This window comes from Cordyceps javanica, chromosome 6, assembly GCF_051103115.1.
Source record: "Cordyceps javanica chromosome 6, complete sequence".
NCBI classification, from domain to species: Eukaryota; Fungi; Ascomycota; class Sordariomycetes; order Hypocreales; family Cordycipitaceae; genus Cordyceps; species Cordyceps javanica.
Window position 1 is genome coordinate 1,232,548 of NC_139300.1, and position 23,628 is coordinate 1,256,175.

The 23,628-nt window shown below is 54.1% G+C and overlaps 11 protein-coding genes across 11 annotated transcripts; 6 read left to right on the top strand and 5 right to left on the bottom strand.

The window, feature by feature from the left end:
* Positions 1 to 2,929: 2,929 nt before the first annotated feature.
* Positions 2,930 to 3,844, bottom strand: V2A60_008823 (uncharacterized protein; the record flags this gene model as incomplete). Its single annotated transcript, XM_083260095.1, has 1 exon — positions 2,930 to 3,844. One exon carries the CDS (start codon positions 3,842 to 3,844, stop codon positions 2,930 to 2,932), a length of 915 nt encoding a protein of 304 aa, XP_083116221.1.
* A 622-nt stretch (positions 3,845 to 4,466) lies between these two features.
* V2A60_008824 (basic helix-loop-helix domain-containing protein) lies at positions 4,467 to 5,499 on the top strand (the record flags this gene model as incomplete). Its single annotated transcript, XM_083260096.1, has 2 exons — positions 4,467 to 4,598; positions 4,717 to 5,499. The coding sequence occupies 2 exons, from the start codon at positions 4,467 to 4,469 to the stop codon at positions 5,497 to 5,499; spliced, it is 915 nt and encodes a 304-aa protein (XP_083116222.1).
* A 65-nt stretch (positions 5,500 to 5,564) lies between these two features.
* V2A60_008825 (uncharacterized protein) lies at positions 5,565 to 6,894 on the bottom strand (the record flags this gene model as incomplete). The annotated part of the gene is made up of 4 exons (XM_083260097.1): positions 5,565 to 6,109; positions 6,200 to 6,509; positions 6,580 to 6,767; positions 6,855 to 6,894. The coding sequence occupies 4 exons, from the start codon at positions 6,892 to 6,894 to the stop codon at positions 5,565 to 5,567; spliced, it is 1,083 nt and encodes a 360-aa protein (XP_083116223.1).
* Positions 6,895 to 7,867: 973 nt separating this feature from the next.
* On the top strand, positions 7,868 to 8,665 carry V2A60_008826 (P-loop containing nucleoside triphosphate hydrolase protein; the record flags this gene model as incomplete). Its single annotated transcript, XM_083260098.1, has 1 exon — positions 7,868 to 8,665. The coding sequence occupies one exon, from the start codon at positions 7,868 to 7,870 to the stop codon at positions 8,663 to 8,665; it is 798 nt and encodes a 265-aa protein (XP_083116224.1).
* A 522-nt stretch (positions 8,666 to 9,187) lies between these two features.
* On the bottom strand, positions 9,188 to 11,517 carry V2A60_008827 (dolichyl-phosphate-mannose-protein mannosyltransferase PMT2; the record flags this gene model as incomplete). The annotated part of the gene is made up of 3 exons (XM_083260099.1): positions 9,188 to 11,147; positions 11,203 to 11,333; positions 11,386 to 11,517. 3 exons carry the CDS (start codon positions 11,515 to 11,517, stop codon positions 9,188 to 9,190), a joined length of 2,223 nt encoding a protein of 740 aa, XP_083116225.1.
* Positions 11,518 to 13,012: 1,495 nt separating this feature from the next.
* Positions 13,013 to 14,884, top strand: V2A60_008828 (RING finger and CHY zinc finger domain-containing protein; the record flags this gene model as incomplete). The annotated part of the gene is made up of 1 exon (XM_083260100.1): positions 13,013 to 14,884. One exon carries the CDS (start codon positions 13,013 to 13,015, stop codon positions 14,882 to 14,884), a length of 1,872 nt encoding a protein of 623 aa, XP_083116226.1.
* A 468-nt stretch (positions 14,885 to 15,352) lies between these two features.
* On the bottom strand, positions 15,353 to 15,730 carry V2A60_008829 (mitotic-spindle organizing protein 1; the record flags this gene model as incomplete). The annotated part of the gene is made up of 3 exons (XM_083260101.1): positions 15,353 to 15,415; positions 15,497 to 15,574; positions 15,659 to 15,730. The coding sequence occupies 3 exons, from the start codon at positions 15,728 to 15,730 to the stop codon at positions 15,353 to 15,355; spliced, it is 213 nt and encodes a 70-aa protein (XP_083116227.1).
* A 777-nt stretch (positions 15,731 to 16,507) lies between these two features.
* Positions 16,508 to 17,357, bottom strand: V2A60_008830 (chromosome segregation protein Spc25-domain-containing protein; the record flags this gene model as incomplete). Its single annotated transcript, XM_083260102.1, has 2 exons — positions 16,508 to 17,055; positions 17,123 to 17,357. 2 exons carry the CDS (start codon positions 17,355 to 17,357, stop codon positions 16,508 to 16,510), a joined length of 783 nt encoding a protein of 260 aa, XP_083116228.1.
* A 363-nt stretch (positions 17,358 to 17,720) lies between these two features.
* On the top strand, positions 17,721 to 20,799 carry V2A60_008831 (RNA polymerase I-specific transcription initiation factor RRN6-like protein; the record flags this gene model as incomplete). The annotated part of the gene is made up of 5 exons (XM_083260103.1): positions 17,721 to 17,847; positions 17,898 to 18,394; positions 18,908 to 19,589; positions 19,824 to 19,848; positions 19,899 to 20,799. The coding sequence occupies 5 exons, from the start codon at positions 17,721 to 17,723 to the stop codon at positions 20,797 to 20,799; spliced, it is 2,232 nt and encodes a 743-aa protein (XP_083116229.1).
* Positions 20,800 to 21,097: 298 nt separating this feature from the next.
* V2A60_008832 (PITH domain-containing protein) lies at positions 21,098 to 21,900 on the top strand (the record flags this gene model as incomplete). Its single annotated transcript, XM_083260104.1, has 2 exons — positions 21,098 to 21,345; positions 21,477 to 21,900. The coding sequence occupies 2 exons, from the start codon at positions 21,098 to 21,100 to the stop codon at positions 21,898 to 21,900; spliced, it is 672 nt and encodes a 223-aa protein (XP_083116230.1).
* Positions 21,901 to 22,557: 657 nt separating this feature from the next.
* V2A60_008833 (large ribosomal subunit protein uL3) lies at positions 22,558 to 23,565 on the top strand (the record flags this gene model as incomplete). The annotated part of the gene is made up of 1 exon (XM_083260105.1): positions 22,558 to 23,565. One exon carries the CDS (start codon positions 22,558 to 22,560, stop codon positions 23,563 to 23,565), a length of 1,008 nt encoding a protein of 335 aa, XP_083116231.1.
* Between the last annotated feature and the right edge of the window lie 63 nt (positions 23,566 to 23,628).

A 23,628-nucleotide genomic window follows, 5' to 3' on the forward strand; every position in this document is an offset into this window, starting at 1 on the left:
GCCTCATAAGGCATATACGCCGACTATCCTCAGGGCTAGTCGAAACGCGTTTGTGAAAGACTTTCTGGTCTGTCAAGTACCACTCCAGAGCATTTCGAAATGAATCTTTGGATGCAAACACAATACTCGTGCGCACACCAACATTCTCTAGAAATACAGCATTAATTCGGTTAGTGTGAGCAAGATCAATGGGGAAGAAGCGGAAGAAGAAAGAATGTTCTGGCTTCAAAGTCCCGTCTTCGTCTGGCATCATCTCCAACTCGCCGTTTTCGTTCAATAGAGTATAGTTGCTTCGGGCTTTTGAAACGGGAATATCTGCCAAGAGAGATGTGTCAATGCTTCCAAACATTGCTTCAACCATGGATCGATGTCGTTCTCGCTGCTCCTTGAGCTTCGGATCCGACACATCCTCCATCTCTGACGGAAATAGATAACTTCGCAAGACAATTATCAATTTCGGGGAGACCGGTGCAAACTCATGCAAGTTCAGCCAAGTTGTCACTTCTGATTCACCTGTCTGTACATTGGTTGAGGTATTGTGCGGACCTTCACAGACATGGAAACAGTTATCTGTCAAGATGAACTCGGCCGCTGGATCAGATGGAGTGCAAACGGTCATGTACATCGTCTGAATGTGCATTACTGCCCAATATGCGTCGGGAGCGTACATGTGCATGGGCAGACCAGACATCCATTTCCCTTTGTCGTCCATTTCAAGATCAATTATTTTTTCGATATTGTCGAGCCAGACATCTATGGGTCTTGAAAAACCTTTCTCTTGCATATATGCTGACAGTTGGTCTTTATCCTCGGCCGTGTACGTGTCGAGTGTATTGTGGCGGTAGCGTTCGAAAAAAGTTGGTCCACGATACTTCATGACAAAAAGAAACTTTCTGATCAGATTTTTGTCGTTGCGATATAACCAAAAACCTTTTTGGCGTTCGTGAAATGCTTTCAGCATATGACGAAAGAGATTACTAGCATCCGATTCTAGTTTTCCAAGTTTTTCTTCTACTCGACGTCGTTCTTCGTGTGATCGAGTATCATTGTCATACATGTTATCTTCCCCGAAAACGCGCCGTCCCTCCTTCTCTTGTGCGGTTGGATTTTCCTTAGATAGGTCAACATGATTCACGGTGTATTCGTTCTTGCGTGAACGATTTACTCGTCGATCTGGCGGAAAGAGGGCCGATGACGACCCACCAGCACCAGGGCTGGTGCGCGAAGAGAAATTCTTTAAAATGAACTGGGGAATATAATGTTGATACTGCGGGCGCAGTGGTCTGGTACTCTGCCCAGACATAGCTTCTTTTTTATTTGGTAGGGTGAAATGCAGCTGCTGCTTCATAGTTTGGATACAACAGTAGTTCCCCGCATTCTTGTACTCGCGTTAGGCTTCAAGTGAGCCCAACGTCGGGCATCCCACCAGTAAAGTAGCTATCTCCTCCAACTGACAATGTTTCGACATTAGGTCTACCAATGCTTGGTCTTGGGTAATATTGCCAGTTAGGTTGGCCAGACGGTTGACCTCTCAAGTAAAGCTGGTAGTCGGTTACCTCATCGGTCTTCGCCCCGGCAGGGCGACGTTGTTTATCTTGACACCTACTCCATGCCAAAGGTGGTTTGGGTCTTCTCTCAGAAATATGGGATAAGCGTTATCATAGCGTAGGCATCGGCGTCCGTCAATGTACGAGCCACTACTAACACCGGAGGCGTATGAGTCGCCTCAGGCAGTCAATTCGTAGTTGGATGGTGAATTGCCTCCGAAACAGCGAGCCGCCTAACAGGTTTGGCGGACGGTTAGCTCCAGCTTGTGTTCCAACCTAGCGGAAGCACCACGTCCCGTCATGGCAAGACAAAGCGACCCCAGCAATGAAGACTATGATATCATTATAGCTTACTTGCTATAAAATCCCGGTCAATTCCCATTATATTCGTTAATAGCTTATTACTGAAATCCTGAGGTGTTCGCCTGATAGGTCGAGGATAGATTCTATCCTAGATACTTAACTTAACACATACATCTAACTTCTCCATCCGCTAGAATATATCATGTCAATACGAGGTAGAAAAAGATCGTCGTTTGTAGAGCCGTAGGCATAGTGGCGATGTTTATGGCGTACTCATATATAAAAGTCAGCGTTAGGCCCATCTGCTCATCATACAATAAGTAGCTTGAATAAAATTTTCGGGCGTTCTATCACGCGTTGCTGGCGTGCTTGGCACAGTCATGGTGATTTCCTTAGGTGATATTCATGTCTATGATGTTAACCTTTCGACAGTTATGAGTGCAGAAATTTAAATATAGTTGGGTAGTACCATCTTCTTTCATCTGTCATACACTTTCATCTAGGTTCCCGCTTGTTGAAACATGTTTCTTGGAATACCCTTTTAAATACTCCATACGGAGTACCTAATCCTGCATATAGGTAGCGTGATGGCTCGTTCGGCTGATAAAAGCGGTCAAGGGCATTCGACAAGCGGAATACTGGGGCGTCAACGGCACGAAAGAACATGATAGAAAAGAGTCAAGAGTCGGTCGGCATGAGTGTTTCTGAGCCGTACATATATATTTATCATTAAAGGCCATTCATGACGAGATATCTTCAAGTTGAGAGTGATTTTGAAGAAAGCTCACTGTGTTCTGTCGCCAAATAATCTAGTCAGGCATTACAGCATGTATTCCGCAATAGCTATGAAAAGACTCCAGCAGGTCTTTGCAAACGAGATTGAACCAAATCTAGATCATTTTTCACGACCTGGGTACTCCGAAAGCAACACAAGTCTATCGCAAAAGAACCGAAATGCTCGTCCCTCAAGATGGTGAGTATGTCGGCCCTACACTCCTGACCTCGGTCTAACACACCTAAAGGGCCAACTTCCCAACGCCAAAGACACGACACTGCGGCGCATCTTTTCCCGTTCCCTGTCAGAATACCGAAACGCCACCATCCACTATAATATCTGCCCCCGTGATGTAGCTTCCCGCGCGGCTGGCCAGCAGCACCACCGCGCCCGTCAGCTCCTCCGGGTCGCCCATGCGGCCCCAGGGCGTCCTCTCCGCCCACGCCTTCCTGTGCTCCGCCAGCCCGTCGCCCTTGTTGAGGATGGTGTCCATGTATCCGGGGCTGATGCTGTTGACGCGGATGCCGTACTGCCCCCACTCGGCGGCCAGCGAGCTCTTCATCGACAGCACGGCCGCCTTGGCGGCGTTGTAGTGCGCCTGCGATTGCGGGTAGTTGACGATGTGGCCCGATATGCTCGCCGTCAGTATGATGCTGCCGCCGCCAAATTCTGCCTCGGGCAGGCTGACCATGGCCCGCGCCGCCGCCTGCGCGACCAGGAACGTCCCCGTCGCGTTGACGTCGAGCATGGCCCGGAACTGCGCCGCCTCGAGGGCGATCGCGTCCTCGGCCCCGACGATGCCCGCGAAGCAGCAGCAGACGGTGATGCGGCCCAGGGCCCGCACTGCCTGATTGACGGCATCGGAGACGGCGTCGGCGTCGGTCACGTCCACCCGTCGAAAGATGACGGTCGCGGCGGGGAAGTCGGCTTGGAGGCCCGCCGCGGCGGCGTCGCCCGTTGCCTGCGATGACAGGTCCAGGATTGCGAGCCCCTCCAGGCCATGCTCGAGGAGCGCTCGGCAGGCCACCAGCCCAATGTCGCCGGCGCCGCCGGCCACGATGGCGTTGCCCGTCACGGCGAAGCGGGCACGAGCGCGGTCGGCGGAAGACATGCCGGCGGGCGCAGACCCCGGGACGGCCGTCTTGGAGAATACCGTGCCATCGCCCATCTGCATGCGTGGAATCTTTCGATGAATAAGCTCGGATCGGGGCACTGACATTTTTTCTATATGGGATATGATGCAGATTGAATGGTAAACGAATGTTGGTTCAGTCACTGGGAAGCCAAGCCATCAACTGTCTCGTCTACCATGCTTCCCCTCGCAAGTGGAAACGGCACCCTTTATAAATTAGTCCTCGAGCGCATGACGTCGAGCTTGTGAAAGCTGCAAGCTTTGAAACTTATATGCTCTCGTCAAGCTACCAGCATCCTCCCCCGAGTCCGAGACGATCACTTGCCCGATACAGTATAAAGCTTTGGGTGTGTACTGTACAGCAACTGCAGGAAGACGGTGGGGGGGTGTCCACGCGGCCGCCGCTACGTGATTGGCTTTTTACTGTTCCGGGTTTCTTGCACGAATAGGCTCGCTCATTCGATAAAAAGTAGGCCTCCGCGGTGCCGGAGCCCAGTGTGGTTCACGATGGAGCCTTATTAGTGGTGTGGCGTGGCGTGGGGAGGTCTCGGGCAACTGTACTCCGTACAGTGAAAGGTGCAGCCATGAAGGAGTTGGCCAACGTCAACTTCAACCCTGTCCCCGAAATAAACGTGAAAAGAAAGTGAAAAGGCAAAGAGACATACAGCTGGGCTATCAGCGAAGCACGGAAAGCAACAGAAGAGGCACCATGTCACCACCATCGTCGCAGACTCGACCAGACACGAAGCGGAAGAAGCGCCCGCGCCCGCTACCCCACGTTAATGCCCGAAACCTGGCCATCGAAAAGAAGCGTCGCGAGCAGATGAATGGAAACTTTCTGGTACTACATCCCCTTCCTTGGATGAGGAAAAAAAAGCAGTGAAGAAGAAGAAGAAGCAAAAAGGAAAACAGCACCATGACCCCGATGGCCATCCATGACTAACATGTTACGGAACAAGGACCTCGCCCATCTCGTCCCTGAGCTTGCCCACGCTCAGCGCCTGACCAAGGTGCACATCGTCAGCCAGACCATTGAGCACCTGCGCGAGCAGCGGGAGCTGTGCGCCGCCGCCGCGCGCGAGATGCAGGCGCTGCTCGCGGACAACTACCGCCTTACCGCCGAGGTGAACCTGCTGCGGTCCGGCGTGCCGGGCGGCCCGGTAGTAACAGCGGCGGCGGCGGCGGCGGCAGCGACGGCAGCAGCACCACCTCAGGATCTGGCCCTCGGACTCGCGACGCGGACGATCCCCCGGCTTCTGGCCATCAGCCAGTTGGGAAGCGGGACGGCGACGCTGCGGGACGCCAATGAGGGTCCGGAACCAAAGAGCAAGGTGGTGGCACCGGCTCCCTTGGCTGGGGAAGCGAGCACGGAGAGTCAGCTGCCGCAAGGGACGCGAGTCTCGTCGTCTTCATCGTCGTCGTCGTCGGCAGAACTAGGTGCCGATACATCATCGGCCCAGTATTACGCCGACTTGTGGAACACGGGATACGACTTTACGGGGATCCCGGAGGCACACCAAAAGCACTTTCTATGGCCTTGTTCTGTCCCCAACGTTTCTCCCGACGATTCTTCCTTGTTGGTTCCTACGGGGGTGCCCACACCGCCTCGCGACGGCCGCGACCGAGATGCAGCCACAGTCGGCATGTATCCCACTGGTTTGCTTTCCGACGATGGTCTATACGACACAGGCTTTAACGATACTGGATTGAGCGACATATGGTCAGGACTAGGTATATGCTAGAAAGGCTCGATCTGCCCATTTCCGCAAGTTCTCATTGCCATCCTGGTCCCCCCGCTCCGCAGCAGTTAGATCTGCTTCAGCGCCTCCTCAATCGCCGCGCGGCTCTGCCGCTCGCACGCCTGGAACATCAGCAGCGCCTCCTCCAGGCCTCTTTTTGTCATGGGATCCGCCTCGATTGCCTCGTGCAGCGCCGCGCCGCCGTCCGCCAGGTAATCCACGTCCGTGCGCGCCACCGCGCCGTCCCACGCGGCGCCAGCCCGCGGATCCGTCGCCGCGAGTCCCGCCAAACGCGCCGAGGGCACGCCGGGTCCCGCGCTCCGATACGGCGGCAGCGGCGGCGGCGTGTCGGTGCTCTCGGCGTCGAGCGTGGCGAGCTCGGCGAGGATGTTGGCGGGGATAGTAGCGTGCGCGCAGCCGAGCTCGGCCATGGCCACGGCTTCCTGCGGCGAGAGGAAGCTGGCCATTTTGAGCATGGGCTGAGGCTTTCCGGTAGCGGCCTCGAGCGTCTTGTACGCGTGCAGGATCTGAACGATGCGCGGTGACATGGGGTGCTGGAGGGCTGGGTCGGGGAGGTCGGGCCACTGTGTGCGGTCCGCGTGGTACCAGGAGACTGTAATTTTTTTTTTCATCCGGCCTGCATTAGCCTAACCATGACAGAAGAAGAAGAACAAGGAAAAACATATTAGATGCTTGTACTTACAGTTGTAATAGGGGCTGATGGAGAGGCAGCCCGCCTGGCTGGCGGCAATGGCCTGGGCGACACTGAAGAGCGAGGTGCCGAGCGTGCGGATGCCTTCCCCGAGGAGCACGCGGCCGGCGTTGAGCGCTGGGCCGGTGGACGGGATCTTGATACAGAACTGGTCCTTGGAGATGCCGGCCTTTTCAAACTCGCGCGCGTAGGACCGGGCGTGGGCAATCGTCTTGGCCTCGTCGTAGGCGTCAAACGGCGAGGTCTGGAGGTGGAAGCGGCCGCGGATCTTGCCCTTGTTGAGAGCGCAAAGGCGGACGCTCTGTACTTTTTAAGCACTCGACTTTCTTCAGGGTAAATTTTGCCATTGTATGTAGTTGAATTGCACTCACCATGCAGTCGAGAATAGACTGCCATCCTTCGTCCCTGCGCTCCTTGACCGTCTGCAGAAACAGGTCGCGGTTCTGGGGCGCCACCATCTGCTGGTAGACAAGGTGCTGGTTGCTCGTCTGGTCGTGGGGGACAAAGGGAAGGAGAGCCTGGGTTTCGACCGGGTCCAGACAGTCAATATCGATTTTGACTATGTATATACACCGTCAACATGTGTTTTTGAAGATGCGAATACAGGCCTTCACGAAGATGGGTGCGTGTAAGTGACACAACGTACTGTGCTGCTGAAGCAGGTCAAACCAAGTAGTTTTGGGCATTCTTGCGGAGCTATTTGAAACAAGATGTCGTAGAGTTTGGTCTATAATCGTCAAGATTCAGAAGCAGATGGGACAGTCCAAGATTTATATAGACGTGCTTGTCCGTGGCCTGCCTCCCTACCTGCCTACCTACTCTAGTAGGCATCTCCGTACTCGGTCGGTCTGGAAAGCGACCCCTCCTCCACTACAACAACTAGCTACTGACCAAAGTAGCGCTAAACATGCAGGTACTGTACAGCAACCAGAGCTACGATGGAGCTGATCAGGGACCCAAAGAGCGGACACAACGCCGCTACCCTGTTTATTCAGAGCATCTTTGATTCTCGCGACTTGTCCTGATCCGGATATTGCATCTCAATTTTTTTACTTTGAGAAAAGCCACATGTCGTGTTGTGCTGCATGTGCGGTGCCCTTGGTACATTAGTAACTTAGCTTATCACCTGCAGGAGGACAGCTCGCCTCCCCACAGCGGCCTTGTGACGCAAGGTGCGGCTGCCCAATAACCACCACCACCACCGCCCATCACATCGCTCGGCCCCCAAAGCCAATCCGTCCGCCTCTTCAACCTAGTTGCCCTACGCTGCCTACCTGCCATCAGTCCTCGTACCTTGAATAGATCCTCAACAACCGCTATCTAGCAATTTGGAACGGGCCAATCTTCACTGTCCTTGCCACTCTTGTTGCTACATATAGCCATCTACCGCCTAGTCGTCCGGTCTCGCAATCATCCCTCATCAAATCTACACGATTCGACGCACGTGCAACGACCTACCTTACCTACCTCTTCACGAACGGCCTCCCACAGCTGTTCCCCCCCTGTACCACCTTTTGACGACACGAACGTTCCCGATTCCTTTCCGACCCAGCCTCACAGCCCAGTCTTGCCGTCTACTCATAGCCACGCAAGTTACGTAAATCACTACTCTCGAACCATCACCGACCTGCCGCCGCCGCCGCCGCCGCCACACCCGCCATGTCGGCGCCGTGGGACTACATCGCCAAGCTCGTCTGCATCGGCGACTCGGGCTGCGGCAAGTCTAGCCTCACCATTCGCCTCTGCGAAGGCCGCTTCTCGCCACACCACGACGTCACCATCGGCGTCGAGTTTGGCTCGCGCATCGTCCCCGTCGGCCCCCCTCACAGCAAAGCCCTGGCGGCGGCGCCACCGCCCTCCCCTTCAATACCGCCGGCCACCGCACCCTCCTCCGCCCCGGACGCTGCCGCCAGCACCACGACGACCGGCCTGCCCGACCCGCCGCGCGACACCAGCAAGACGCCCCAGAAGCACATGAAGCTCTCCCTCTGGGACACGGCCGGCCAGGAGACGTACAAGTCGGTCACGCGCTCCTACTTTCGCGGCGCGTCCGGCGCCCTCCTCGTCTTTGACCTCTCCCGCAAGCAGACGTTTGAGCACGTCACCGACTGGCTCAACGACCTGCGCCAGATTGCCGAGCCCGACATTGTCGTCGTCCTCGTCGGCAACAAGGCCGACCTCGTCCACGACGACGAGACCAAGCGCCAGGTCACGCGCCACGAGGCCCAGGAGTGGGCGCGCCGCAACGGCGTCCTCGAGTACGTCGAGACGAGCGCCAAGAGCGGCGACAACGTCGAGAACGCCTTCATGCGCGTCGCCGAGCGCATCTACCAAAACATACAGGCCGGCAGGTACGACCTCAACGACCGCCGCTCCGGCGTCAAGGGTCCCAGCGCCGGCGGCAGCAGGCAGGTCAAGCTGGGAGCGAATGGCGCCAAGTCGGCCGGCTGCTGCTGATGCCGTCAAATCAAGAACCAGAAAAAAAAACAAGCAAATAAACAAGAGAACAAAGACGAATGGCATATGAATATAATAATGCAAACGGACGAGCGCAGTCAATAGCATAGGGGTAATGGAAGCAAAAAGACATGGCTCGTCTGTACAAGATACCAAAGAATTCCAAATTTTTGTATAGCATAGTCTGCTTGCACATGGCGACTGGTTTCAAAAGCTGCACATCCAATGTAGAAAATGGAGCATCATATTGCATTAAACGCGGCGAATTTTGTTTATAGACCACCACCACCACCATCACTACTGCGACTACCCATTTTTATATGTGTTGTACATTACATCGCAGATTCTCATGAATAGTTTTCCGTTTTCCTTCATCGTTCTTCTTGAACGCCCTCACTTCTCCTCTCACCTCTAATCAGTGCAGTCCGTAACACCAAAAAGAATTCTCGCTTACGAGCTGGATCTGGTCGACTTGCGAATTCAGGCACATGGTCCAAGACTGACAGCTTATACAGGTGCCATCTAGTCGCTCATACGCCACGACTCGAACCACTTCATGTACGAGTACTGCTGGTTGTTACCAGTCATGCCCCAGCAGATGGGGATAAAGGTAATGTAAAGACCGACAATGACAGAGTACAAGACACCGTAGACGACGCCCTGGACAGCCTGACTACGATTTCTCACCAACCAGTCGACAAAGAAGCCGAGGGCCAGAATGGCAAAGTAGAGAGCCGGGTAGTAGTGGTGGACGTAGGTGACACGAGCCATAATGACAAAAGGGAGGTAGTGGAGGAACCAGCCGAGCACGGGGTAGATGCCGGCGTAGTGGATCTGGTCCACCTCGTCGTTGTTGAGGTCCTTGAAGCCACGCTGCCAGCGCAGAACGTACCAGAGAACAACGAGACCGACGAGGCCGAGGGACACAGTTGAGGCCCAGTATACAAAGGGATTACCGAGGAGGAAGTACTTGACAATATTGTCGTCCCAACCGCACATGCGGAGGCCGACATGCAGAATGGGCCACTGCCACCACTGGGAAGCGAGGTCATCCTGCTTGTCGGGGTCAGGAACCAGGGCGTTGTTCGACGTCATCATGGCGACGTTTAAGTGGATAAAGTCGTGGAAGAAGGGAGACTTGTACGAGCCAGGGTCACCGGCAGGGAGCTTGTCATTCCAATGAGACTCGACGTTCCAGTGGGTGTAGGCGTCTCTCGGGTTGTTCTTTTGGGTGCAAGTCACTTCAATCTGCTTGAAACCCCACTGAGGAAGGTTGGTGTTGCCAGCGCGGAGATAGCAGCCAAGGACGGGGTGCTTGAGACGGAATGAGGTAGCTAGGGTACGGATTCGGCTGCGGTCGCGCGAGGCGGCATCGCGGACGACTTCGACCTGCCAGTGGTCCTTCTCGTCACCAACAGTCAGGTTACCGTAAGAAGAAACTTCGCGGTCAGCCTTGGTAACGGGGGCAGCAATCTCGTGCGAGTGCAGGTTGCGGCCGGTAGAAGCGTGGATAAGACGGATAACGGAGCCATCAGAGATGTAGCGAATGTCGGTGCTGTTGGCGTCGTAGTCGGCCTCGGCGCGGTTGGGATAGATGAACCAGTCGTTGTTGGCGTCCTTGTGATGGTAGCAAGTGACTTGCTGCTGCTGAGAGCCTTCGGGGTAGGTCTGGACGTGGGAGTGGAGGAGGCCACCACCGTAACCCATGTTCTTTAGAGTAGCGCGAGAACCAATGGCGATCTCGAGGGGGCTATCCTTGCCGACATCGGTACCTTCGAGGTTGGCTTGGAAGAGAGAGCTCATCTGGGCATCACCAGGCCCACTCTTGCTGAGAATAGCAAAGTGCAGGGCAAATGAAAGCATGTAGATGAGGAAGGGCACAATGATGAGGCCAACAACGCGGGTGACTACGTGGGCGCCGAGCGTGGTCACAGGCATCTTGGTGTTGCCAAACTTGTTCCAGAGATCCTCAGCAGTGTAAATGCCGACAAGAGCAGTGACGAAGAGGCCGACCAGCTTAACACTGCAGACGCAGCCAATGCTGATACCAGTGAGGAAGAGCCAGAGGAACCATTCGGGCTCGAAGCTGTTGTGACGCTGGTTGTGGAACTTGGCCCAGCAAAAGACGGTGGCCACAGTACCACAGAGTAGCATGGAGTCGAGGAGGATGAACCGGCTGATGGTAGTGTACGAGTTCTCGCAGAGAACCATGAGAGTGACGAACCAGACGGCGGGGCGGCGAAGGTTGAGCTCCTTGGCAGTGTAGTAGGCCATAGGGATACAGACAATGCCAAAGAAGGCGTTGAAGGCGCGCATAAATGTGTAGTCGACGTCTTCGGGGTACTTGTCGCCAGACTTGAATTCGAAGGAACCATTGTAACCAGCCATGACACCAGACAGACCAACAAGCATTTTGCCAAGCGGGGGATGGACATCGAAGTAGTACTCGTGCTTGATGTAGTAGGAACCGAATTTGCCAAAGCTGCATGTTGTTAGCGATGCTATGATAGCTTCGTCGTAGGCATAGGAGAGCTTACTGAGCTTCATCCCAAGTAACAATGTCGCTGATGCCAATCTTCCAGAGACGGGTGAAGAAGGCCAGGGCCGTGAAAATCAGCGGGGCAAAGATGGGTTCCCACTGGTTGAAGATGTCAAGAGCGGTAGGGGCCTGGACAGCTGTTAGAAAGAGCAATTGGTAACTTCATGCCGGGAGAACCAACCTTCTTGGTCAGCTTCTTGTCATCGACGGGCTGCGGCGTGGCAGGGGACGTCTGCGACGAGCCGGCAGCGCGCTTGCGAAGGCCCTCTCCAGCATCAACGCCGGAGGCGGCGGCAGCGCGGTCGGCAGCCATTGCGTGTATGTCTCGTAGCGTTGCCCGGGCTGTTTATATTAAAAAACGTCGATGCGTATCGAAGGAAGAGAAAGACCACACAGCGGTGTGTGGGTTCGGGCGTAAGAAAAGGAGAAAAGAGGTGCAGCTGGACCAGGCAGAAGACCTCGTGGTGGAGTGTAACGAAGGGACGAGTAGTCAGGACTCAAAAGGAGCAAAAGGGATAAAAGAAATTGGGAAGAAAGAAGGAAGAATTAAACGCCCAGCATCAAACACCGACCATAGCAGTCGCGATTGAGGGAGACGATGAGAACGGATCGAGGGGAGAAGGATGAGGAGGGTAACGAGAAACAGGCTGGTATGGAGAATTGATCGAAAGGGGATGTCGGGATACGAACGACAGCTGCCCACTGCCCCCCTAGCATTGCAGGGCGACGGACCAGCAAGCAGCCTTAGAATTGGGTCTGCCAGTAAGTGCCTATACTACCTCTACGAAGGTACCTGTCCCTACCTGTAGGTAGACACTGACAGGGCCAAGCACGGCCAGTTCCAAGCGTTCTAAGCTGTGCCTGGCTGGCACCACCAAGAGAGAGTGGAGGCTTATATTGGCCAGATTGCAAACACTTGGCCGCTATAATTAGTGCGCTTTGCTGATTTTTAGTGGGACGCGACGCGTTGGTGGTGCCCCTGCGCCGCGCTGCCTCCGGAGCCGCAAGGAGAGATTTCAGCTCGTTCTTTTTTTCTTCCGACCTGGCTGGGGCGAATCGGGACTGACAGCCTCGAGTCTCTCTTCCTTGCCATGATTTTCCGTTCTTAACCTAATTCTGACCCGGTCCGCCCCAGGTGCCCCTCCAGCTAGTAAACATGCCACTGCTTCAGACGACTGTGCGCTACGTGGCACTGAAACAAAGCGCTCTTGTTAGCGAGAAGCTGTGCTTTAAAACGCAGGGGACCTCGAACAGGATCTATGTGACCGACATATTCGTTGCTTACCTACCTACTTAACTCAAGTTAGCCAGTACTTACTTACTGAGTACCTATGCTCCTACGTACAAATTAGGTTGGAAGGTACCTAGATACTAGGTACTTCTTGGCCTATAACACGCGTACAGGGGTACAGATGCGACATGTCTACACTTCACTAGCCACAATCCCTCATCTCGGGCCTCCACTGCCACACTTCTTCGCCGCCACAGTTCACCAAATCCAACATTGTCGCCTCTTCGGCCTTCCCGTCCCCTGCGTCACATGCTAAGTAGTTAGCCTCTCTTCGAAACTCTTTGTCCTTTGCCCAGTCCACTTCCAACCACTGCACTTCTTTTGTATCTGGCATATGACTGCCTTTCTCTCTTGCCTCCCCAGTACCGCATGCAGGAACATGTAGCGCATCATACCGTTCATATTCAACCCATCTCGAGGACAACGTATAGGACCCGCCAACGACGCGGCATCTAGTCTATGCGACCTCCCCCCATCCATTCGCAACAGCCGCAACCGCCACAAATCTGTCAATGATATGTCGTCTCTCGTGTCCGACTTCATCATCAACCCCGTTCTCCGCCAGGCGCGCCGATTTTCTGAAATTTCCCGGTCGACTTTTGCCGGCGAGGATAATGCCGCTGCCGCTGCCTCTGCCGCTGCGCCTCCCGAGGCCATAAGTGACGCCTCCGAACCAGACCATGACGGCCACCACGATGCTGCCATCCTATCACCTTCCAGCCCCGTCGCTGAGCCCTCGAGTCCCGTCACCAGGCCTCTCTCCGATTCTGTGGCGACGCCGTCAACGCCTCGCTCGTCCACGAGTTCGCCTCCGCTCGATCACCTGGGCTTCCCACTGTCACCGCGCAAGCCTGGCGGGCCAATCCCCGAGGACGACGGCATGAGCGCGCTCCGGACGCGGATACACCATATCAATTCTCTCGACATTGGACAGCCCGAGAAGGCAAAGCTCATCCACGAAGTATTGCTAGAAGGCTATCGCGCCTCACAGCCACACCTCGAGTCCACTAGCCCCGGCCGGGAACAAACTCCTGGCGAGACGTCACGCGAGTACCGAGTACCGGTACCCATGACACTTGAATCACTGAAATTCTGGCAAAATCAAGTCGGCGAAACCGCTGCCGCCGAAAAGTTCCTGCTCACCGACGCTGACCTGGCGCCCACGTACGCTCCCATTCGGCTGCCGAAGAACGCAGATGGCACAAGGGACCTGGTTACGCCATCCGACATCCAACCGCCTCTGGGTTGTGCCCATTACGAACGTAACGTCAAGCTTCAATGCTCGACGTGCAATAAATGGTATACATGCCGCTTCTGCCACGACGCAGAAGAAGACCACAATCTCGTGCGGCATGAGACCAAGCACATGCTGTGCATGCTCTGTGGCACACCCCAAAAGGCATCCGAAGCCTGTGTCAATTGCGGCGAAACAACTGCACAGTACTACTGCAACATTTGCAAGCTATGGGAAAATCGTCAGAGCAAGCCCATCTATCACTGCGACGACTGTGGCATCTGCCGTCGCGGCCACGGCCTTGGCAAGGACTTTTTCCACTGCAAAACATGTCGCGCCTGTATTACCACATCCATTGAGAGCTCACACAAATGCATTGAGCGCTCTACGGACTGTGACTGTCCCATATGCGGCGAATACATGTTCACTTCGCCCAAGCCGGTCGTCTTCATGCCCTGCGGTCACAGCATTCATAAGAAGTGCTACGAGCAGCACATGAGGGTGTCATACAAATGTCCCATTTGCAACAAGAGCCTTGCCAATATGGAAACGCAGTTTCGGAACCTCGACCTTTTGATCCAGGCGCAACCGATGCCGACCGAGTTCCGCGATACCAAGGCTGTCGTGCTCTGTAACGACTGCTCTGGAAGATGCACTGTGCCGTATCACTGGCTGGGACTCAAGTGTCTCATCTGCCTCTCCTATAATACTGTGGAATTGCAAATTCTAGGCCGCAACAGTGAAATCATCCAAGCTGCCAATGAACGACATGAAGAGCCCACGGCACCTCCCGAGGCAATTGCCGCTTCCCAGCCAGTCAACATCCCTATAGAACGACCGGCTGGCACCATGAACCGACGCAGGCACTCTTCCAGCCTTCGTGTAGATTCGCAGCATCCTGTACCAGATAGGATAGCCAGGTCACTTTCTCCACAGAACATCATGCCCGAGCACCATACTCTGCCCACCATCATGGCCGCAGAGGAGGACTCGGATAACGACATTCTCGGCATTTGGGGACGGTCAGGTGGAGAGTCAAGTAGCGATGAAGCGGAAGGAGAATGTGACAGTGACAGTGACGACCTTGCTGAAATGGATGATGACGAAGACGAGGAAGAAGACCCAAACGAAATTGTCCTCATCGGCCATCGATGAGGCATAATACTTACCACGCTCAATGTTTGGTTGCATTTGAGTTCTCGCATACAGTTATGACCACATTATGATACAGGGGCGAGCATTGGGATATCAGGGGACGGGACTACATTCATCGGCGTTTTGTTTTCTTTCTATTTCTCTAGATGCTGGGAGTCTTGAGTGTACATGCTTCTGGGGATATCAGCGTACAGCGTATAATACAATACATATACCTAAGACTGTCTCTTACAGTGCATCGACGAAAGACGTCAATAAAGAATAGATGTGTTCATATTTATATCAGGATTCAACCTCCAGGTTGAAAAAGGAACGCAAAACGTTGTAAAGCCTGGCAAGGCAAAAAGCTCCATATAACGCCATTGTTGCGATCAAAGTTCGGTGATGTTTCAGTCATTATTCATTTCAATCCATTTGTGTAGAGGAGGAGGCGGCAGGTTTTTCAGGTCTCGCTCCCATAGCCGAGGGTTATTGCCTTTCGATTTCTTGTTCGACGAGCTGTGCTTCCTGGCGGAGTTCCTTAATGACTTGCTACAAAGCAAAGACTGTGTCAGCATTCCGTCTCGAGGAAGAAAATCTCTTATTCTTCGAAGGGAAAACATATGCACGCACCGCTAATGCCTCTGGGTTTACCCCACGCTCAATCAGCGCGATGCAGATGGATAATGTCTTGCGATCGAGGTGGCAGTTCTAGAAACCCGAGCGGACGCGTTAGTCGTGCCGTGTCTGCTTCGGTCGAGGCTGAGAAAGAGAGGGAGAGTGTGGGAGGCGTACTAGAATGGTGGAAATTTCGTGCAAGATGTCGACAGCCTGCTGCGCCGCGGCGCGTTTATCAGTCTCGGGCATGGTTGGCGCTCGGGTTTGTTTTGCTGTTCGATCGAGTTTGGACGATGAGGCGTGTGTTGGGAGACGCGACGCTGGCGAGGATCGGAAAGTTGAGTGCTACACTACACCACCACCCCGCCATTCGCTTGGCCTGGCCCCGGTTTAAGTGACAAGACAACGATCCATGGTCGTCTTGTGCAAGATCTTGGTGGTACGCAGAAAGCCTTTTTTCTTTTTTCTTTTGGCTTGTGTTAGCCTCCTCCTTTAGTTTTGATAACAACCAAAGATACGAGTCCTGTCGGTTCCTAAAATGGCCCAAAAAACCCCCCATTGTGCTCTTCCTTTCCTCAAAAATGATTGCTGAAAGCTCCGCAATTGATCCTGGTAAACCGGCTTGCCGGTGCATCATCCATGAGAAAGCAAAAGGTAAATATGCAGTTTGCAGTCAAATTACGATACTATAAATAATTGGATCCCGACATTCTCCAGCTTGGGTCTTTTCTACAGCAGCTGTATGGTAACAGTCAACGCTTCTTAGTTGGCGCGGCCTCAGGCACAGCGACGGCTTCTACTAGGTCCCTACAGCAGAGGACAAATGAAGTTAAACGCTCGATTATAGAATTTCAGGTCGATTTAAAATAGCAATCAAAGACACGCTTCCATTTTTCGCTGGCCAAGTCCACCTGGACCGCAAAGGGCTGTGCCCAAACACCAGCAAAACGCTACTGACAATGATGCCCAACACCAAAACATGCTGAAAGAAGAGGTCATATATACATATCATCAACCGCACAATCATCACGACTTCATGGCATCCACAAACAGCTCCCTCATGCCCTTTAGTAGCACCACGAGCTCCCTGGACTCGTTGACCTTCTCCAGGACCCTCTCGACCGCGTCCCGCTCCAGCTTGGGCCTGCAGTGCCGGACGTCGTAGTCGCGCGCGCTCGTCACCAGCTCGAACCACGCCTCACGCTCCCAGTTCTTCTCGTCAATGTGCGTGTACACGAACTTGAGGCGGTCGTCGCGCCCGGCACCCTCAATCTTGAGGCACAGGTTCGTGATCCAAAAGTCCAGCTCCGGCACGTTATACCGCGACTGCGCCTCCTGCTGCTGCGCGTGCGTCCGTTGCGCCGCGAGCTTGGCGTCAATCTCGCGCTGCGTCTGCGCAATCTGCTCCCGTAGACTGTCGCGCGTCGCCAGGTGATGGTCGCGCTGCGCCGACAGCGACGCGATGGCCGCCTCCATCTCGAGCTTTTCCGACTCTTCCTTCTCAACACTCTGCTGGTAGGTGGTCGTCTTGACGTGGGCAATCTCAATGTCCTTCTTCTTCATGCGCTGGTCCTCTATCGCGGGTGTGCCCGGTTAGCGGAAATGTCTTCTGGCTATTGTCTGCGTAAAGAGAGTCGTTACCTTGTAACTCGGCGACATCCATGCGAAATTGATTGCGCTCCTCGAGCACTCGCTTGCGCCCCTGCTCAATGTATGCGTCGAATTTTGCTGTAAATTTCGTCATGCGATCGCGCAGCTCGTCAAAGCCAAAGTTGATATTGGGTAGCTGGTCCACCATCGACGGTCCGGCTGGCGCCATCGTCTGCCGGCTGAGGCTGGCGGAAAACGTGGATGTATGCTCGTATGCTGCCGCCATTTTGAGAATTGCGCTCGTCGTCGTTTGGTCTTGTTAAACCACAGGCGCAACTTATTAGTGGCAGACGCGAAAAGCGGCGGGAGGTGTTTACTAAAACGGTGGCGTTGCTCGGTCGACCGCGCTTGAAGACCAGCGATATCGCGGCACGTGATCCAAACGGAGCTCACTTGCCAACGTTTTTTGATCTAGACTGGCTGTGCTTGCCGCGACGGCAAATAAATGATTTACTGCTGTAGCCTCGACTGTGCTAATTGATTGACTTCCTAACTCTTGCATACATGACTTCTTCTTGCTTTTAGCTCAGGATGAATAGAACCACCACAAAGTTACTCACACCACACCAAAATACTTTACTCGGTCCAAATGGCTGAAGCTCACGGCTTCGCAGGCCATACATATGGCGATGCTGGGATACTCTCATATCGCCTGGCTAACCAGCAAATGGGAGACCAAGTTGGCAACTTAGGTTCATCACGCCACACTGATCAAGGTAAGGAATGCGGCTCGTCTTGATTGTTTCCTCCTGACTTATTTCCACAGAGCCTCGATTTTCAATTGTCGGTGCAACTGCCGAGCTCTACCCACCATCCAAGGCTGTGCAGCCCATACCAAGCTCCCATCTATGGCACGTTGGTCGGGAGCAGCAGAGATGGCTCACAAAGTTCCACCCCGAAGCGGCTATGGGCAATTTCTGCTTTCAAGAGCCGCTTCGTGACGACATGGCCAAGTTTAAGACAGCTGAGACATCCCCCAGCGACGGGTCATTGCTCGCCCTTGGAACCATGCAAACCGTATCTGGTCGTCAAGACGGTGATAAAGCAGTTCCATTCATGGCCTCTGCAACAGGCGTATCCGGCGAGTTGCTGCGCTTGACTGTCGCGGACCAGACCGACTGGGAGTGGGGAGACAGCGAGGATGTCTCTTTGAAGCTTTCTGTGATTGACCCGTTACAGAATGAAAGGGAGATAATTTGGGCCACTGATGGCCTTCCTATTACCCAGATCAAGTATGTCCAGGGCCTTTCAAATCAGGACTATGTACGATGGCTACTAGTCCAAAAAGGAACCTCAACGACAATACTCCAGCCAGAACATCACCCTGTGCCAATCACTGAAGCTCAAATAATGGACGACTCTACCAAACGCATCTCTGCGTCTCTGGTAAAACCAAATCCAATACTGAAATTATACCACACCGACACGGGGGGCAATGCTCACTCGGATGTAGTATTTAACCCAGCAGCGTTCGGGCAAGCTCCTGTGTTGGCTTTGATCGACGAATGCGGTTTCTGGAGCATCTGGAGTCCCGTGGGAACATATCGAATCGGCTTGAATACTGTCAAAGTCATACTGCGAGCATGTGGACACATTGATACAGGCCCACTTGAAGGTTTCCCTGCCCAACACAAACACCCAGCCCAAAAGCATGGGCTATTGGTCGTCTGCGAACCGAGCGATGCCAAATTGGATCCGTTGGAGACGGACACGCGCACACATCCCAGTGGTTCGGTTGCGCCTATTCTACTACTTTGGAAAGCTGACCGACTTCAGGCCTTGAATATGCACTCAGCCACCTTGCTGTCGCCTTTCAGGAAATTTTGGGCGCCAGAGGAAAATAATAATCGCATCCTTGCTGTTGAGAACTGCCCTACTACAGAGAGCCGTGTTTTTGTGTTGACAGAGAAGAATATCGTTTGGGCTGAAATACGGCATGATCAAGACCGGCCCAAGATTCTTGCCGTCATTCCTCATGTTGGAGACGTGTTCTCGATGCCAAAAATGACTACCTGTGCTGTGAAAGATGGCACATCCATGGTTTTTACATTTTCGACCAAGACAAAGCAGCTATCCGTGTACTGGTTCAAGGCTGAAGATGATGGTCCTGTGCGCTGGCATAGACATGTCACCTCTCTTCCCAGCCCAGTTGGGCCTTCTTCGAGTCCCACTCATGTTTCTCAAATCACCGTCACTCCGCTGCATCTTAATCTCTCTGGCAGTAAATGGCCATCTGGCCTGGGAGCTAAATACAAAAAGGCCGGTGTGGAGTTCTTCCAGGTCAATCTCTTGTCCAATAATTTGAGTCTTCGATACGGTATCTACGCTACCGTGTACGCTCCCGGTCAGGAGGTGGTGCCACCCACAAAGCGGCTACCCCGGTTCATAGGACCTCGATGGAGGAAAAGGCGAGATCATTTGCTACGTCGCTTTGAAGACACATTTGTGCTGCCTGATGGTATGACAGAAAAAGAGTTGGACTCCGCGCTACATCGTCGTAGCGTCGAGGAAAATGAATTGGCTGAGCAAAGAGAGTCAGAAGAAAAGCTTCCTCAACCGGTCAGGTTGAATATGGAAAGGCTGTCTCGGTCTGTCGGCCGAAGCTTGGCAGAAACCCAGCGAGGGGGGCCCAAAGGCCTCCCTAGAGATTTATTTGAGGCCATACAAGACTTATTTGACAACATTGAGCCAGGGAGCAGAGCTCCATTGACGACGTGGTACGTGATTTTCGGTCATCAATCCGAACGGTGGCAACTAACGTATTTAGGTATCAACTTGCAGATGCCGTCGGGGATGACGCTGAGCTTGGTGACGTCAGTAACGGCATGGAAACAGAAATAGAGAAGCTGTTTGATGCTTCCGACGAAAATAAAGGTGTTCCCCAAATCCGACACTTCAGTGAGAAAGAGCCAGCGGATGCATTGGTTGGTTTTGCGTACCTGTTTCGCAATTACTGCAGCCTCTGGCTCGGCTCCCCAGGATCTGGTCTTACAGATGAAGTTCAGCAGCAACGAAAAGTCTGGATCGCCGAAGTTGCACGAAATATGCTCTTCTCCTGCTATGGCGTCTTGGTTCAAGATGTCCCGGTCTTTGGTCCTCAGAGACTCGAGGCACCTCAAAGGACAAGCAGAGAACCGCCTAGCTCGAACATGTTAACATCCTCACCCCGTAGCTCCCAACTCTCTCAGGCGGCATCCGAGTCAACCGATGTCCACGACAGTGCGTTAGCGAGGCTGAGCCTATTGGCACCATCGCTATCTACGGAGCCGACCTCATCGAAATCACACAGTTTACTCTCCTACTGGCCTGCTGAGCGTGGCCATAATCCCGAGCATTACGTGTCGACGGTGGCTGTCGCCTCAGACGACAGGTTCAGAGACGCGCGAGAGAGGCTGCAGAGAAAGGAGGCAAGGCGAAAGTCGCACGTAGATAAATTCAGGCGTCAGTCGATGATGCGCCAGGGCACAGGGCGTGATCCCGAGGACGAGGTGATGGGCTCTTCCCCGGGACCTACGCGTGTACAAGTTTTGTCGAGTCAGGCAGGGCCCAGCTCTTCACAGACGCAAGCGCAGTCGTTGCCGCCGTTGACGATGAGCCAGCCTGTTTCGGGTGCATTTGGCGCTCGAAAGAAGAAGTCTAAGCCTAAGCGGAAGAGCGGATTCAGATAGATACTGGACAAAAATCTATTTCATTTGACTTGTAATATGATTTTAATGATCTGCCATTTCAGTTTGCCCGATCCTACTTTGAATCGTAATTGTTCAAGTGCGGCCATTCGTTAGGTTGGTATTTGGTGGGGCAGTCGAACGCATTATTACTTCATCCAAAGTATCCAGTCAGGACTCAGCATCGTGATCTGTTTGTCATCTTATGACTTGGCAAACTGTTTACTGCAGCCGGGCGGGAACTGATTGGCACACCTTTGAGAGATACATAAGCAACCTCAGTGGCAGGATTTTGGTGGAAATGTCACACTCACATTCGCACTCGCACTGCCACGACGAGCACGGTGACGAGCATGACCACTCGGACGACATCACGCCGGCGCTGCAGTCATCTCTGTACGAGCAAATCAACTTTGACGAAATTGTGACGCTGAACGAGTCACGGCGAGACACTGGAAAGGCCATTGTCAAGAAGACGTGGGCGGAGCGCCTGGAACTGAACCCGGAGCTGGAGAGCGATGCTGATGAGCAACTCCTCATGACGATCCCGTAGGTCCATCACCATCGAAACGCGCTTTTCCAGCCAAATGATCTCAAGAGTGCATCTGTTTCTAGGCTCTTTCATTTACGCACTTTGATGGCTATATGCGCAGTTTTTTTCATATTAACCTACATCACAGTTTCACCGCCCAGGTCAAGCTCCACGCCATCCTGATCCGCACGTCCCCCGCCGCGTGCGCCCCCAAGACCCTCAACCTCTTTGTCAACCAGGAGAACCTCGACTTCGAGGCCGCCGAGGAGGCGGACCCTGTGCAGCGCCTCGAGCTCGCGCAGACGTCCGAGGTGCAGGAGGTACCCGTCAAGCGGGCGCTGTTTGGCAAGGTGCAGCGGCTGAGCCTGTTCTTTGCCGACAACTTTGGCGACGGCGACGAGGACGTGACGCGCGTCAGCTATGTCGGCTTCAAGGGCGAGTGGACGCGGCTGGGCAGGGCGCCGACCAACATCATCTACGAGGCCGCGGCGCAGCCGGGGGATCACAAAGTCAAGGGCACCAACGTGAACGCCATGGGCAGCGGCATTGGAGGACGGGGACCGGGCGTCTAGGGCGGGAGACGGCTAGACACTCTGATACGCTCACAGGAGACGATTAATGGAAACGACCAAAGTCGATAAATTTACGACCTGTTTTTCTTATTTACGGGTCTTCTGATAAATTACCGATCTCCGTCACCATCTACAGCAGCACGCAGAACGGGCCGCACATACACAACTCCAAGCGGCCGCCCGCCTCTTCCAACAGTTGCAGGAACCACGTCTTCGTAGTTCGTGAATACCTGTAGACCTGGATATGAGTAAAAAATCCTCTAGGCCATATATTTGAATATATATTTATTTTATACTTCTCTATCCGTATAGTGTAATCATCAAGCATATTTTTTTCCTTTTTAATCAAGTCATTCATAATACTTGATTGAACATTGTAGGAACAATTGATTGTTTAATTACCTAATAATCAAAATTTTATCAAAACTTCAACAATACTCTTTTTTCTCTATGGGTGTATTATCAGTATACCGTTCATAGAAGCTGGGAGGGTTGACTACCTACCTGGCCCGCTACCTGCGCTTGGCCAATGTGGGTCAGTTCAGTTAGGTGCACGTGACAAAAAAAGACGGCTTCCTCACGCCAACATTCAGCATCTCGAAAGACAAGCTGTATTCAACAACTGTCAATTGACACCCCGCCACAAGCTCACAGACGATGCAGCTTCGTCTACCAATACGGGTGGCCCTCCCGCGGGTCACACCCGCCCGTCCCGACACCGGCCGCCGGTTGCTGCTGCCCCTGACGCCCACCCGTGGCATCAAATACGGATGGTCGACGGCGCCGCCACGGTCGAAGCCCCGACGATTCAACCAGCCCACCGCGGGCCTCCCGGTGCTGACGACGGGCCCTGCCGCGGCTCTCAAGCGACGCGAGAACACGACGCCGCACCGCACGGGCGTGCTGGCCGTCAAGAAGGGGATGACAAGCATGTTCGTCGGCAAGGTGCGCACCCCTTGCACCGTCCTGCAGCTCGACCAGGTGCAGGTCGTGGCCAACAAGACGCGCGCCAGCAACGGCTACTGGGCCGTGCAGGTCGGCCACGGATCCAAGAACCCGCGCGGTGTCACCAGCCAGCTGCTCGGCTACTACGAGGCCAAGGGCATCGCGCCCAAGGCTGACCTCCACGAGTTCAAGGTCCGCGACGCGAGCGGCCTGCTGCCCGTTGGCGTGCAGCTGCAGCCCGATTGGTTCCAGGTCGGGCAGTACGTGGATGCGCGCGCGCGCTCGCGCGGCATGGGCTTTGCCGGTGGTATGAAGCGTCACGGCTTCGCCGGTCAGGAGGCGTCGCACGGCAACTCGCTCAACCACCGCACGATCGGCACCACGGGCCCCTCGCAGGGCAGCGGTAGCAGAGTTCTGCCGGGCAAGAAGATGCCGGGCCGCATGGGCTTTGAGCACGTCACGGTGCAGAACCTCAAGGTACTCAAGGTCGACAATGAGCTCGGTATCGTGCTGGTTAGCGGCCCCGTGCCGGGCCCCAAGGGTCGTGTCATCCAGCTTCAGGATGCCAAGAAGCGCAAGGCTCCAGGCAAGCCGTTCCGCCGAAATGCTTTGAAGAGCATCAATAAGAGACACCCGGATGCCGAGGCCAAGCTGCAGGAGGCCAGAGAAATGCACTTAAAACTGAAGGAGGAGCGTAAAGCGCACAGCGCTGCATTATAAAGGAACAAAAAAAAGGAAGCAATTTGTTTAGGACGAACCATGGAAGCGGGGACTTGGCATTGA